General features: G+C 47.2%; 1 protein-coding gene across 4 annotated transcripts in view; it reads right to left on the bottom strand.

The window, feature by feature from the left end:
- The window catches only part of LOC106575059 (FERM, ARHGEF and pleckstrin domain-containing protein 1), a 118,840-nt gene that overhangs the window by 84,918 nt on the left and 18,628 nt on the right, over positions 1 to 15,294 (bottom strand). For all 4 annotated transcript variants that reach the window (XM_082963228.1, XM_082963227.1, XM_082963225.1 and 1 more), the window contains exons 6-8: positions 11,468 to 11,565; positions 10,545 to 10,659; positions 5,497 to 5,644 (exon numbers count right to left, since the gene is read on the bottom strand). In XM_082963228.1, the coding sequence (XP_082819354.1) occupies positions 5,497 to 5,644; positions 10,545 to 10,659; positions 11,468 to 11,565 (361 nt within the window). The remainder of the gene's footprint in view (positions 1 to 5,496; positions 5,645 to 10,544; positions 10,660 to 11,467; positions 11,566 to 15,294) is intronic.

A 15,294-nucleotide genomic window follows, 5' to 3' on the forward strand; every position in this document is an offset into this window, starting at 1 on the left:
CCTAGTGTCCCCCTATAGGAGAGAGTTTAGACCAGTTAAAAGCATTGATCCTAGTGTCCCCCCCTATAGGAGAGAGTTTAGACCAGTTAAAAGCATTGATCCTAGTGTCCCCCCCCTAAAGGAGAGAGTTTAGACCAGTTAAAAGCATTGATCCTAGTGTCCCCCTATAGGAGAGAGTTTAGACCAGTTAAAAGCATTGATCCTAGTGTCCCCCCCCTATAGGAGAGAGTTTAGACCAGTTAAAAGCATTGATCCTAGTGTCCCCCCCTATAGGAGAGAGTTTAGACCAGTTAAAAGCATTGATCCTAGTGTCCCCCCCCCTATAGGAGAGAGTTTAGACCAGTTAAAAGCATTGATCCTAGTGTCCCCCCTATAGGAGAGAGTTTAGACCAGTTAAAAGCATTGATCCTAGTGTCTCCCTATAGGAGAGAGTTTAGACCAGTTAAAAGCATTGATCCTAGTGTCCCCCCCTATAGGAGAGAGTTTAGACCAGTTAAAAGCATTGATCCTAGTGTCTCCCCTATAGGAGAGAGTTTAGACCAGTTAAAAGCATTGATCCTAGTGTCCCCCCCTATAGGAGAGAGTTTAGACCAGTTAAAAGCATTGATCCTAGTGTCCCCCCCTATAGGAGAGAGTTTAGACCAGTTAAAAGCATTGATCCTAGTGTCCCCCCCTATAGGAGAGAGTTTAGACCAGTTAAAAGCATTGATCCTAGTGTCTCCCCCCTATAGGAGAGAGTTTAGACCAGTTAAAAGCATTGATCCTAGTGTCCCCCCCTATAGGAGAGAGTTTAGACCAGTTAAAAGCATTGATCCTAGTGTCCCCCCCCTATAGGAGAGAGTTTAGACCAGTTAAAAGCATTGATCCTAGTGTCCCCCCTATAGGAGAGAGTTTAGACCAGTTAAAAGCATTGATCCTAGTGTCTCCCCCTATAGGAGAGAGTTTAGACCAGTTAAAAGCATTGATCCTAGTGTCCCCCCTATAGGAGAGAGTTTAGACCAGTTAAAAGCATTGATCCTAGTGTCCCCCCCTATAGGAGAGAGTTTAGACCAGTTAAAAGCATTGATCCTAGTGTCTCCCCCCTATAGGAGAGAGTTTAGACCAGTTAAAAGCATTGATCCTAGTGTCCCCCCCTATAGGAGAGAGTTTAGACCAGTTAAAAGCATTGATCCTAGTGTCCTCCCTATAGGAGAGAGTTTAGACCAGTTAAAAGCATTGATCCTAGTGTCTCCCCCCTATAGGAGAGAGTTTAGACCAGTTAAAAGCATTGATCCTAGTGTCTCCCCCCCTATAGGAGAGAGTTTAGACCAGTTAAAAGCATTGATCCTAGTGTCCCCCCCCTATAGGAGAGAGTTTAGACCAGTTAAAAGCATTGATCCTAGTGTCCCCCCTATAGGAGAGAGTTTAGACCAGTTAAAAGCATTGATCCTAGTGTCCCCCCCTATAGGAGAGAGTTTAGACCAGTTAAAAGCATTGATCCTAGTGTCCCCCCCCTATAGGAGAGAGTTTAGACCAGTTAAAAGCATTGATCCTAGTGTCTCCCCCCCTATAGGAGAGAGTTTAGACCAGTTAAAAGCATTGATCCTAGTGTCCCCCCCCCTATAGGAGAGAGTTTAGACCAGTTAAAAGCATTGATCCTAGTGTCTCCCCCCTATAGGAGAGAGTTTAGACCAGTTAAAAGCATTGATCCTAGTGTCCCCCCCCTATAGGAGAGAGTTTAGACCAGTTAAAAGCATTGATCCTAGTGTCCCCCCCCCTATAGGAGAGAGTTTAGACCAGTTAAAAGCATTGATCCTAGTGTCCCCCCCCCCCCCCTATAGGAGAGAGTTTAGACCAGTTAAAAGCATTGATCCTAGTGTCCCCCCCCCTATAGGAGAGAGTTTAGACCAGTTAAAAGCATTGATCCTAGTGTCTCCCCCCCCTATAGGAGAGAGTTTAGACCAGTTAAAAGCATTGATCCTAGTGTCCCCCCCTATAGGAGAGAGTTTAGACCAGTTAAAAGCATTGATCCTAGTGTCTCCCCCCCTATAGGAGAGAGTTTAGACCAGTTAAAAGCATTGATCCTAGTGTCTCCCCTATAGGAGAGAGTTTAGACCAGTTAAAAGCATTGATCCTAGTGTCCCCCCCCTATAGGAGAGAGTTTAGACCAGTTAAAAGCATTGATCCTAGTGTCTCCCCCCCCTATAGGAGAGAGTTTAGACCAGTTAAAAGCATTGATCCTAGTGTCTCCCCCCCTATAGGAGAGAGTTTAGACCAGTTAAAAGCATTGATCCTAGTGTCCCCCCCCTATAGGAGAGAGTTTAGACCAGTTAAAAGCATTGATCCTAGTGTCCCCCCCTATAGGAGAGAGTTTAGACCAGTTAAAAGCATTGATCCTAGTGTCCCCCCCCTATAGGAGAGAGTTTAGACCAGTTAAAAGCATTGATCCTAGTGTCTCCCCCCTATAGGAGAGAGTTTAGACCAGTTAAAAGCATTGATCCTAGTGTCCCCCCCCTATAGGAGAGAGTTTAGACCAGTTAAAAGCATTGATCCTAGTGTCCCCCCCCTATAGGAGAGAGTTTAGACCAGTTAAAAGCATTGATCCTAGTGTCTCCCCCCTATAGGAGAGAGTTTAGACCAGTTAAAAGCATTGATCCTAGTGTCTCCCCCCTATAGGAGAGAGTTTAGACCAGTTAAAAGCATTGATCCTAGTGTCCCCCCCCTATAGGAGAGAGTTTAGACCAGTTAAAAGCATTGATCCTAGTGTCCCCCCCTATAGGAGAGAGTTTAGACCAGTTAAAAGCATTGATCCTAGTGTCTCCCCCCTATAGGAGAGAGTTTAGACCAGTTAAAAGCATTGATCCTAGTGTCCCCCCCTATAGGAGAGAGTTTAGACCAGTTAAAAGCATTGATCCTAGTGTCCCCCCCCTATAGGAGAGAGTTTAGACCAGTTAAAAGCATTGATCCTAGTGTCTCCCCCCCTATAGGAGAGAGTTTAGACCAGTTAAAAGCATTGATCCTAGTGTCCCCCCCCTATAGGAGAGAGTTTAGACCAGTTAAAAGCATTGATCCTAGTGTCTCCCCCCTATAGGAGAGAGTTTAGACCAGTTAAAAGCATTGATCCTAGTGTCTCCCCCCCCTATAGGAGAGAGTTTAGACCAGTTAAAAGCATTGATCCTAGTGTCCCCCCCCTATAGGAGAGAGTTTAGACCAGTTAAAAGCATTGATCCTAGTGTCCCCCTATAGGAGAGAGTTTAGACCAGTTAAAAGCATTGATCCTAGTGTCTCCCCCCCTATAGGAGAGAGTTTAGACCAGTTAAAAGCATTGATCCTAGTGTCTCCCCCCCTATAGGAGAGAGTTTAGACCAGTTAAAAGCATTGATCCTAGTGTCCCCCTATAGGAGAGAGTTTAGACCAGTTAAAAGCATTGATCCTAGTGTCCCCCCCTATAGGAGAGAGTTTAGACCAGTTAAAAGCATTGATCCTAGTGTCCCCCCCCCCCCCCTATAGGAGAGAGTTTAGACCAGTTAAAAGCATTGATCCTAGTGTCTCCCCCCCCTATAGGAGAGAGTTTAGACCAGTTAAAAGCATTGATCCTAGTGTCCCCCCTATAGGAGAGAGTTTAGACCAGTTAAAAGCATTGATCCTAGTGTCCCCCCCCTATAGGAGAGAGTTTAGACCAGTTAAAAGCATTGATCCTAGTGTCCCCCCCCTATAGGAGAGAGTTTAGACCAGTTAAAAGCATTGATCCTAGTGTCTCCCCCCCCTATAGGAGAGAGTTTAGACCAGTTAAAAGCATTGATCCTAGTGTCTCCCCCCCCTATAGGAGAGAGTTTAGACCAGTTAAAAGCATTGATCCTAGTGTCCCCCCCCTATAGGAGAGAGTTTAGACCAGTTAAAAGCATTGATCCTAGTGTCCCCCCCCTATAGGAGAGAGTTTAGACCAGTTAAAAGCATTGATCCTAGTGTCTCCCCCCTATAGGAGAGAGTTTAGACCAGTTAAAAGCATTGATCCTAGTCCCCCCCCCCCTATAGGAGAGAGTTTAGACCAGTTAAAAGCATTGATCCTAGTGTCTACCCCCCCTATAGGAGAGAGTTTAGACCAGTTAGAAGCATTGATCCTAGTGTCTCCCTATAGGAGAGAGTTTAGACCAGTTAAAAGCATTGATCCTAGTGTCTCCCCCCCCTATAGGAGAGAGTTTAGACCAGTTAAAAGCATTGATCCTAGTGTCCCCCCCTATAGGAGAGAGTTTAGACCAGTTAAAAGCATTGATCCTAGTGTCCCCCCCCTATAGGAGAGAGTTTAGACCAGTTAAAAGCATTGATCCTAGTGTCCCCCCCCCTATAGGAGAGAGTGTAGACCAGTTAAAAGCATTGATCCTAGTGTCCCCCCCCCTATAGGAGAGAGTTTAGACCAGTTAAAAGCATTGATCCTAGTGTCCCCCCCCCCTATAGGAGAGAGTTTAGACCAGTTAAAAGCATTGATCCTAGTGTCCCCCCCCTATAGGAGAGAGTTTAGACCAGTTAAAAGCATTGATCCTAGTGTCTCCCCCCCCTATAGGAGAGAGTTTAGACCAGTTAAAAGCATTGATCCTAGTGTCCCCCCCTATAGGAGAGAGTTTAGACCAGTTAAAAGCATTGATCCTAGTGTCCCCCCCTATAGGAGAGAGTTTAGACCAGTTAAAAGCATTGATCCTAGTGTCCCCCCCCCCCTATAGGAGAGAGTTTAGACCAGTTAAAAGCATTGATCCTAGTGTCTCCCCCCTATAGGAGAGAGTTTAGACCAGTTAAAAGCATTGATCCTAGTGTCTCCCCCCCCTATAGGAGAGAGTTTAGACCAGTTAAAAGCATTGATCCTAGTGTCCCCCCCCTATAGGAGAGAGTTTAGACCAGTTAAAAGCATTGATCCTAGTGTCCCCCTATAGGAGAGAGTTTAGACCAGTTAAAAGCATTGATCCTAGTGTCCCCCCTATAGGAGAGAGTTTAGACCAGTTAAAAGCATTGATCCTAGTGTCCCCCTATAGGAGAGAGTTTAGACCAGTTAAAAGCATTGATCCTAGTGTCCCCCCCCCTATAGGAGAGAGTTTAGACCAGTTAAAAGCATTGATCCTAGTCCCCCCCCCCCTATAGGAGAGAGTTTAGACCAGTTAAAAGCATTGATCCTAGTGTCCCCCTGTAGGAGAGAGTTTAGACCAGTTAAAAGCATTGATCCTAGTGTCTCCCCCCCTATAGGAGAGAGTTTAGACCAGTTAAAAGCATTGATCCTAGTGTCCCCCCCTATAGGAGAGAGTTTAGACCAGTTAAAAGCATTGATCCTAGTGTCCCCCCCCTATAGGAGAGAGTTTAGACCAGTTAAAAGCATTGATCCTAGTGTCCCCCCCCCCCTATAGGAGAGAGGAGTTGGACAACATTCGACCAACCCAAATACCTAAAAAATAAAAAAAAGGTAAAAGATCAGAAATGAACTCCCATGATCCTAGTGGGTAAATATCTGGTGCCCATATTACCCAGCAGTACCTGAAACAGAAGCAGTCCAATATGAGACACAGCCAGACTGAGCTTGGTCCCCTCTCGGTCCTTAGCAGGATGGAGTCTGACTCCGTACATCTCCAAGCGCCGGGAGATCTCCAACAGCTGATGGTCCGACTCGGCTGGCGTCTGGCCTCTGAGGGGAACAGGACACATACCAACGCTTCCGCATTTTAACATCACCTTGGACAATTTTCATCTGTACATTTCTCATGAAAATGTTGACTAAATCGGTGCAACACACAGTTTTAAAAAGACAGCTTGGTGGTGTAAATCTGATCACTGTATAAAACTAACAACTAATAGAAACAATTAAACTAATAGAATCCATGTAACTAATAGAATCCATGTAACTAATAGAATCCATTAAACTAATAGAATCCATGTAACTAATAGAATCCATGAAACTAATAGAATCCATGTAACTAATAGAATCCATGTAACTAATAGAATCCATTAAACTAATAGAATCCATTAAACTAATAGAATCCATGTAACTAATAGAATCCATGTAACTAATAGAATCCATGTAACTAATAGAATCCATTAAACTAATAGAATCCATGTAACTAATAGAATCCATGTAAACTAATAGAATCCATGTAACTAATAGAATCCATGTAACTAATAGAATCCATGTAACTAATAGAATCCATGTAACTAATAGAATCCATGTAACTAATAGAATCCATGTAACTAATAGAATCCATGTAACTAATAGAATCCATGTAACTAATAGAATCCATGTAACTAATAGAATCCATGTATATGTAACTAATAGAATCCATGTAACTAATAGAATCCATGTAACTAATAGAATCCATGTATATTAAACTAATAGAATCCATGTAACTAATAGAATCCATGTAACTAATAGAATCCATGTATATTAAACTAATAGAATCCATGTAACTAATAGAATCCATGTATATTAAACTAATAGAATCCATGTAACTAATAGAATCCATGTATATTAAACTAATAGAATCCATGTAACTAATAGAATCCATGTAACTAATAGAATCCATTAAACTAATAGAATCCATGTAACTAATAGAATCCATGTAACTAATAGAATCCATGTATATTAAACTAATAGAATCCATGTAACTAATAGAATCCATGTAACTAATAGAATCCATGTAACTAATAGAATCCATTAAACTAATAGAATCCATGTATATTAAACTAATAGAATCCATGTATATTAAACTAATAGAATCCATGTAACTAATAGAATCCATGTAACTAATAGAATCCATGTAACTAATAGAATCCATGTAACTAATAGAATCCATGTATATTAAACTAATAGAATCCATGTATATTAAACTAATAGAATCCATGTAACTAATAGAATCCATGTAACTAATAGAATCCATGTAACTAATAGAATCCATGTAACTAATAGAATCCATGTAACTAATAGAATCCATTAAACTAATAGAATCCATGTATATTAAACTAATAGAATCCATGTAACTAATAGAATCCATGTAACTAATAGAATCCATGTAACTAATAGAATCCATGAACATAATGCTACTTAACCAAAATGTTGGACTAACATATTGCTCTCCGCCTCCCTGGAGAGGTAGTAGGACAGACAGAGAGGGTGGAGGGGGTAGAGGGGGTTGGTTTGGGGGGTAGAGAACTAACATATTGCTCTCCGCCTCCCTGGAGAGGGTAGAGGGGGTTGGTAGGACAGACAGAGAGGGTGGAGGGGGTAGAGGGGGTTGGTTTGGGGGGTGGAGAACTAACATATTGCTCTCCGCCTCCCTGGAGAGGGTAGAGGGGGTTGGTAGGACAGACAGAGAGGGTGGAGGGGGTAGAGGGGGTTGGTTTGGGGGGTGGAGAACTAACATATTGCTCTCCGCCTCCCTGGAGAGGGTAGAGGGGGTTGGTAGGACAGACAGAGAGGGTGGAGGGGGTAGAGGGGGTTGGTTTGGGGGGTAGAGAACTAACATATTGCTCTCCGCCTCCCTGGAGAGGGTAGAGGGGGTTGGTAGGACAGACAGAGAGGGTGGAGGGGGTAGAGGGGGTTGGTTTGGGGGGTGGAGAACTAACATATTGCTCTCCGCCTCCCTGGAGAGGGTAGAGGGGGTTGGTAGGACAGACAGAGAGGGTGGAGGGGATAGAGGGGGTTGGTTTGGGGGGTGGAGAACTAACATATTGCTCTCCGCCTCCCTGGAGAGGGTAGAGGGGGTTGGTAGGACAGACAGAGAGGGTGGAGGGGATAGAGGGGGTTGGTTTGGGGGGTAGAGAACTAACATATTGCTCTCCGCCTCCCCACCAACACGAGAGACTTTGAGCTACTAAATCTGCTGAGTGGAAATAGTTTCCTGTATGTGGGCCTGAATTAGGCTCTTCCATCCTTCCTGTTCTGATCTGGGCTGGCTGGTCTCCTGAGGGCCGCGGTTGGTTTGGGGGGTGGAGAGGGGCAGCGGTTGGTTTGGGGGGTGGAGAGGGTAGAGGGGGTTGGTAGGACAGACAGAGAGGGTGGAGAGGGCCGGTAGGACAGACAGAGAGGGTGGAGGGGGTAGAGGGGGTTGGTAGGACAGACAGAGAGGGTGGAGAGGGCCGGTAGGACAGACAGAGAGGGTGGAGGGGGTAGAGGGGGTTGGTAGGACAGACAGAGAGGGTGGAGGGGGCAGGTAGGACAGACAGAGAGGGTGGAGGGGGCAGGTAGGACAGACAGAGAGGGTGGAGGGGGTTGGTAAGACAGACACAGAGGGTGGAGGGGGTAGAGGGGGTTGGTAAGACAGACACAGAGGGTGGAGGGGGTAGAGGGGGTTGGTAAGACAGACACAGAGGGTGGAGGGGGTAGAGGGGGTTGGTAAGACAGACACAGAGGGTGGAGGGGGTGGAGGAGGTTGGTAGGACAGACAGAGAGGGTGGAAGGGGTTGGTAGGACAGACACAGAGGGTGGAGGGGGTAGAGGGGGTTGGTAGGACAGACAGAGAGAGGGTGGAGATCTTTTGTCACTCCACCTGATGGTTAAGATTGGGACTGGGGTCATCTGATCCTAGATCTGTGGTTAGGGACGACGTCTACACCCAGGGAAGACTAGGGACTGGGGTCATCTGATCCTAGATCTGTGGTTAGGGACGACGTCTACACCCAGGGAAGACTAGGGACTGGGGTCATCTGATCCTAGATCTGTGGTTAGGGACGACGTCTACACCCAGGGAAGACTAGGGACCGGGGTCATCTGATCCTAGATCTGTGGTTAGGGACAACATCTACTCCCAGGGAAGACTAGGGACTGGGGTCATCTGATCCTAGATCTGTGGTTAGGGACGACGTCTACACCCAGGGAAGACTAGGGACTGGGGTCATCTGATCCTAGATCTGTGGTTAGGGACGACGTCTACACCCAGGGAAGACTAGGGACTGGGGTCATCTGATCCTAGATCTGTAGTTAGGGACGACGTCTACACCCAGGGAAGACTAGGGACTGGGGTCATCTGATCCTAGATCTGTGGTTAGGGACGACGTCTACACCCAGGGAAGACTAGGGACTGGGGTCATCTGATCCTAGATCTGTAGTTAGGGACGACGTCTACACCCAGGGAAGACTAGGGACTGGGGTCATCTGATCCTAGATCTGTGGTTAGGGATGACGTCTACACCCAGGGAAGACTAAAGCCTAGCACTTGGTGCCCATCTCTGGGAGGAGAGGCTGGGAGAGAGAGCAGAGGGAGGGAGGGATGAGACGGAGGAAGTGGTCCTGGCACACACCCAAGGAATGGTATGAGTCATCTCAGATGGAATTCTGGGGGAAAAAGGAAGGACAGGGACAGTCTCGTTCCATCAGTCCCACAATCGTTTTTACAGGGAAGGCTGGAAGGCAGGGCAGCGCCAAGAGGAGCTTTATGGATAACCATCTATGTGGGCGCGGTGACAGAAGCATTGCCAAGCCTGTCAGATTAACAACAACACTGTAGACATAACACTACAGTCGTGCATTACATAACACTGGGCCTGGCTACTGATGTACATCAAGCTTCTTCTACAGCAGCTAAATCACCATCTAACTTCTCATCTTTCTGATGTCATGTACCTTTTTACTGAGGAGTGGCTTCTGTCTGGTCGCTCTACCGTAAAGACCTGATTGGTGGAGTGTTGCAGAGAATGGTTGTCCTTCTGGAAGGTTCTACCATTCTCCACAGAGGAACTCTGGAGCTCTGTTAGAGTGACCATCGGGGTTCTTGGTCACCTCCCAGACCAAGGCCCTTCTACCCCGATTGCTCAGTTTTGGCCGGGCAGCCAGCTCTAGGAAGAGTCTTGGTGGTTCCAAACTTTTTCCGTTTAAGAATGATGGAGGCCACTGTGTTCTTGGGGACCTTTCACCAGATCTGTACCTCGACACAGTCCTTGCAAACATTTCTAAAAAAAACTGTTTTTGCTTTGTCATTATGAGGGTATTGTGATGTCATTATGGGGGTATTGTGATGTCATTATGGGGGTATTGTGATGTCATTATGGGGGTATTGTGATGTCATTATGGGGGTATTGTGATGTCATTATGGGGGTATTGTGTATAGATATCTGAGAAAAATTATAATATTGAATCCATTTTAGAATAAGGCTGTAACGTAACAAAATGTGGAAGAAAGTCAAAAGGGGTGTGAATATTTTCCAAAGGCGCTGTATTTTCCCCCCCAAAAAAACATTATTGGTTACTGATTAGTGTGCGGCTGCATCAAACATACATTTGACAAAATCTGCAATGTTTGAATTTCCCACTTTAAATACGGAACAAGTAAAAAAAAAAAAACATGATTTCCACCAGCAAGACATTATAAATAGCAGCATCGTGACGCCGTAGAGGCCAGCAGCTCCGTGAAAACACGAGGTGAAACATGACAAACCAATCTAAATAAACATGTCTTCATCTGATAGCCTATCGATAGGCTAACCGCGTAGACGTCGCAGTATCAGAACCACGGACAGCGATCGGGGAAGTCTACACTTTCTATGTGACCCAAACTCTAACTTTACAGGAGGGTCCAGAGAAAGGTAGAGTGACTCACACATGCTTGCGGTGGTACTCTGTGATCTTGTCCATCAGGGCGTCCTGGTTCGGCATGTACTTGTTGTGAAGAAGGTGTTGAAAACTCTGGACCTCATCAAAGTCCCCGATCTCAGCTGTGGAGAGAAGAAGAGAGGAGAGACCGAGAAAGAGGGAAAGATAGGAGAGACGAGAGAGGGAGGAGAGACGAGAGGGAGGAGAGAGGGGAGAGGATAAGAGAGAGGGAGGAGAGACGAGAGGGAGGAGAAGAGAGAGAGGGAGGAGAGACGAGAGAGGGAGGAGAGACGAGAGGGAGGAGAGAGGGGAGAGGAGAAGAGAGAGAGGGAGGAGAGACGAGAGGGAGGAGAAGAGAGAGAGGGAGGAGAGACGAGAGAGGGAGGAGAGACGAGAGGGAGGAGAGACGAGAGGGAGGAGAGAGGGGAGAGGAGGAGAGAGAGAGGGAGGAGAGACGAGAGGGAGGAGAGAGGGGAGAGGAGAAGAGAGAGGGAGGAGAGACGAGAGGGAGGAGGAGAGACGAGAGGGAGGAGAGACGAGAGGGAGGAAAGACGAGGGGGAGGAAAGACGAGAGGGAGGAGGAGAGACGAGAGGGAGGAAAGACGAGAGGAGTGTTACTGAATAACCAAGAGAAGAGTTTAATTCACACAGGCGTCTCCCCAATAGAGCCTGAACTGGCCAGTTATTCCCCCTGTATCAGGAGCCGCCCGGTGCCCACTGGAGCCGGCCGGTGCCCACTGGAGCCGGCCGGTGCCCACTGGAGCCGGCCGGTGCCCTCTGGAGCCGGCCGGTGCCCTCTGGAGCCGGCCGGTGCCCTCTGGAGCCGGCCGGTGCCCTCTGGAGCCGGCCGGTGCCCTCTGGAGCCGGTACCCACTGGTACTAAAATAAATCAGGAAGCTCTAACTATATTTTAATATAAAGTATGCTTACACTGGACGATATGTGAGACCAGCAGAGCAGCACTGGTGTCGTTGCAGGTCAGACGTCCACACGCCAAATCATGCTTTATCTGGAGAGCAAACAGGTACCTGAGAGAGAGAGAGGGAGGAGAGAGAGAGAGGAGGAGAGAGAGAGAGGAGAAGGAGATAGAGAGGGGAGAAGGGGAAAGACAGAGTGAGGAGAGAGAGAGAGAGAAGGACAGAGTGAGAATGACAGAGAGAGAGAGAGAAAGAGAAAGAGAGAGAGAGAGGAAAAGGAGAGAGAAGAAGGAGAGAGAGAGAGAAAGAGGGGGAGAAAGAGGGGGAGAGGAGAAGGAGAGAGAGAAGAAGGATAGAGAGAGAGAAGAAGGATAGAGAGAGAGATAGAAGAAGGATAGAGAGAGAGAGAAGAAGGATAGAGAGAGAGAGAGAGAAGGATAGAAAGAGAGAGAGAGAGAAGGATAGAAAGAGAGAGAGAGAGAGAGAAGGATAGAAAGAGAGAGAGAGAAGGATAGAGAGAGAGAGAGAAGGATAGAGAGAGAGAGAGAAGGATAGAGAGAGTGAGAGAGAGAAGGGGAGAAAGAGAGAGAGAGAGAGAGAGAGAGAGGGGGAGAAAGAGAGAGAGGAGAAAGAGAGCGAGAGAAAGAGAAAGAGGGGGAGAAAGAGTGAGAGGGTACACATGTTAACTATTAACCTGTGTTTCCAGCTTCAGCGAGTTCTGCCCAGTCAGAAACCTGCTTTGTAATGAGCCTTGAAACCCCAACCCTCCTTACAGGGTCATGCAAACAGTCACATCAGACGCCTTGACAGAGAGTGAATCCACAAACAGCATGAGAATGTCGCCAAGCCATAAAACAGCTCTCCATCCAGCTAATTGAATCCCCGAGCTGACAAGGTAAAAACCTGTCGTTCTGACCATTATCTCTGATCCCGATGACAAGCATACCCATAACATGATGCAGCCACCACCATGCTTGTTCACAGTTCAAACCTCAAGTGTTATGTTGTGATTTGCCCCCCCCCCCCAAAAAAAAATAACACTTTGTATTCAGGATTTAAAGTTAATTTCTTTGCCACGTTTTGTTGCAGTATTACCTTAGTTGCCTTGTTGCCAACAGGATACATGTTATGGTACATTTTTGATCCTGTACAGGATTTATATTAGACTAGTGGTTAGGTCAATGTGGAGTTACTACAAAATGTTGTTCCAGCACCACTTTTCTCCTATCCCAGTATGGTGTCTGGGTGTATTGATACACCTTACAGAGTGTTATCAATAACTTCCTCAAAGGGATATTTCATTCATTCTCCTTCTACCAATCGGGGCCCTTCTTCTTAGCGGCTGAATCTGTGTTTGAAATTCACTGATTGACTGAGTTTTTTTTCTCTCCCAGATAATTGTATGTGTGGGGTTCAGAGACGAGGTAGTTATTAAAAAAAAAATCATGTTAAACACTAATATTGCCCACAATCCAAGACATTACAGATTTTCATGTATTTTTTTTATGTATTTTATTCCCTCAACAGTAGGTTACACTGCGTCTCGATCCCTCAACAGTAGGTTACACTGCGTCTCGTCCCTCAACAGTAGGTTACACTGCGTCTCGTCCCTCAACAGTAGGTTACACTGCGTCTCGTCCCTCAACAGTAGGTTACACTGCGTCTGATCCCTCAACAGTAGGTTACACTGCGTCTCGTCCCTCAACAGTAGGTTACACTGCGTCTGGTCCCTCAACAGTAGGTTACACTGCGTCTGGTCCCTCAACAGTAGGTTACACTGCGTCTGGTCCCTCAACAGTAGGTTACACTGCGTCTGGTCCCTCAACAGTAGGTTACACTGCGTCTGGTCCCTCAACAGTAGGTTACACTGCGTCTCGTCCCTCAACAGTAGGTTACACTGCGTCTGGTCCCTCAACAGTAGGTTACACTGCGTCTGGTCCCTCAACAGTAGGTTACACTGCGTCTCGTCCCTCAACAGTAGGTTACACTGCGTCTGGTCCCTCAACAGTAGGTTACACTGCGTCTGATCCCTCAACAGTAGGTTACACTGCGTCTCGTCCCTCAACAGTAGGTTACACTGCGTCTGATCCCTCAACAGTAGGTTACACTGCGTCTGGTCCCTCAACAGTAGGTTACACTGCGTCTCGTCCCTCAACAGTAGGTTACACTGCGTCTGGTCCCTCAACAGTAGGTTACACTGCGTCTGATCCCTCAACAGTAGGTTACACTGCGTCTGGTCCCTCAACAGTAGGTTACACTGCGTCTGGTCCCTCAACAGTAGGTTACACTGCGTCTGGTCCCTCAACAGTAGGTTACACTGCGTCTCGTCCCTCAACAGTAGGTTACACTGCGTCTGGTCCCTCAACAGTAGGTTACACTGCGTCTCGTCCCTCAACAGTAGGTTACACTGCGTCTCGTCCCTCAACAGTAGGTTACACTGCGTCTGGTCCCTCAACAGTAGGTTACACTGCGTCTCGTCCCTCAACAGTAGGTTACACTGCGTCTGGTCCCTCAACAGTAGGTTACACTGCGTCTGGTCCCTCAACAGTAGGTTACACTGCGTCTCGTCCCTCAACAGTAGGTTACACTGCGTCTGGTCCCTCAACAGTAGGTTACACTGCGTCTGGTCCCTCAACAGTAGGTTACACTGCGTCTCGTCCCTCAACAGTAGGTTACACTGCGTCTGGTCCCTCAACAGTAGGTTACACTGCGTCTGGTCCCTCAACAGTAGGTTACACTGCGTCTCGTCCCTCAACAGTAGGTTACACTGCGTCTGGTCCCTCAACAGTAGGTTACACTGCGTCTGGTCCCTCAACAGTAGGTTACACTGCGTCTGGTCCCTCAACAGTAGGTTACACTGCGTCTGGTCCCTCAACAGTAGGTTACACTGCGTCTGGTCCCTCAACAGTAGGTTACACTGCGTCTGGTCCCTCAACAGTAGGTTACACTGCGTCTGGTCCCTCAACAGTAGGTTACACTGCGTCTGGTCCCTCAACAGTAGGTTACACTGCGTCTGTCCCTCAACAGTAGGTTACACTGCGTCTGTCCCTCAACAGTAGGTTACACTGCGTCTGTCCCTCAACAGTAGGTTACACTGCGTCTGGTCCCTCAACAGTAGGTTACACTGCGTCTCGTCCCTCAACAGTAGGTTACACTGCGTCTGGTCCCTCAACAGTAGGTTACACTGCGTCTGGTCCCTCAACAGTAGGTTACACTGCGTCTGGTCCCTCAACAGTAGGTTACACTGCGTCTGATCCCTCAACAGTAGGTTACACTGCGTCTGGTCCCTCAACAGTAGGTTACACTGCGTCTCGTCCCTCAACAGTAGGTTACACTGCGTCTGATCCCTCAACAGTAGGTTACACTGCGTCTCGTCCCTCAACAGTAGTTTACACTGCGTCTGGTCCCTCAACAGTAGGTTACACTGCGTCTCGTCCCTCAACAGTAGGTTACACTGCGTCTGTCCCTCAACAGTAGGTTACACTGCGTCTGTCCCTCAACAGTAGGTTACACTGCGTCTCGTCCCTCAACAGTAGGTTACACTGCGTCTGATCCTCAACAGTAGGTTACACTGCGTCTCGTCCCTCAACAGTAGGTTACACTGCGTCTGATCCCTCAACAGTAGGTTACACTGCGTCTCGTCCCTCAACAGTAGGTTACACTGCGTCTGTCCCTCAACAGTAGGTTACACTGCGTCTGATCCCTCAACAGTAGGTTACACTGCGTCTCGTCCCTCAACAGTAGGTTACACTGCGTCTGATCCCTCAACAGTAGGTTACACTGCGTCTCGTCCCTCAACAGTAGGTTACACTGCGTCTGTCCCTCAACAGTAGGTTACAC

The sequence above is a fragment of the Salmo salar genome, chromosome 16, assembly GCF_965601325.2.
Source record: "Salmo salar chromosome 16, fSalSal1, whole genome shotgun sequence".
In the NCBI taxonomy this organism is placed as follows: Eukaryota; Metazoa; Chordata; class Actinopteri; order Salmoniformes; family Salmonidae; genus Salmo; species Salmo salar.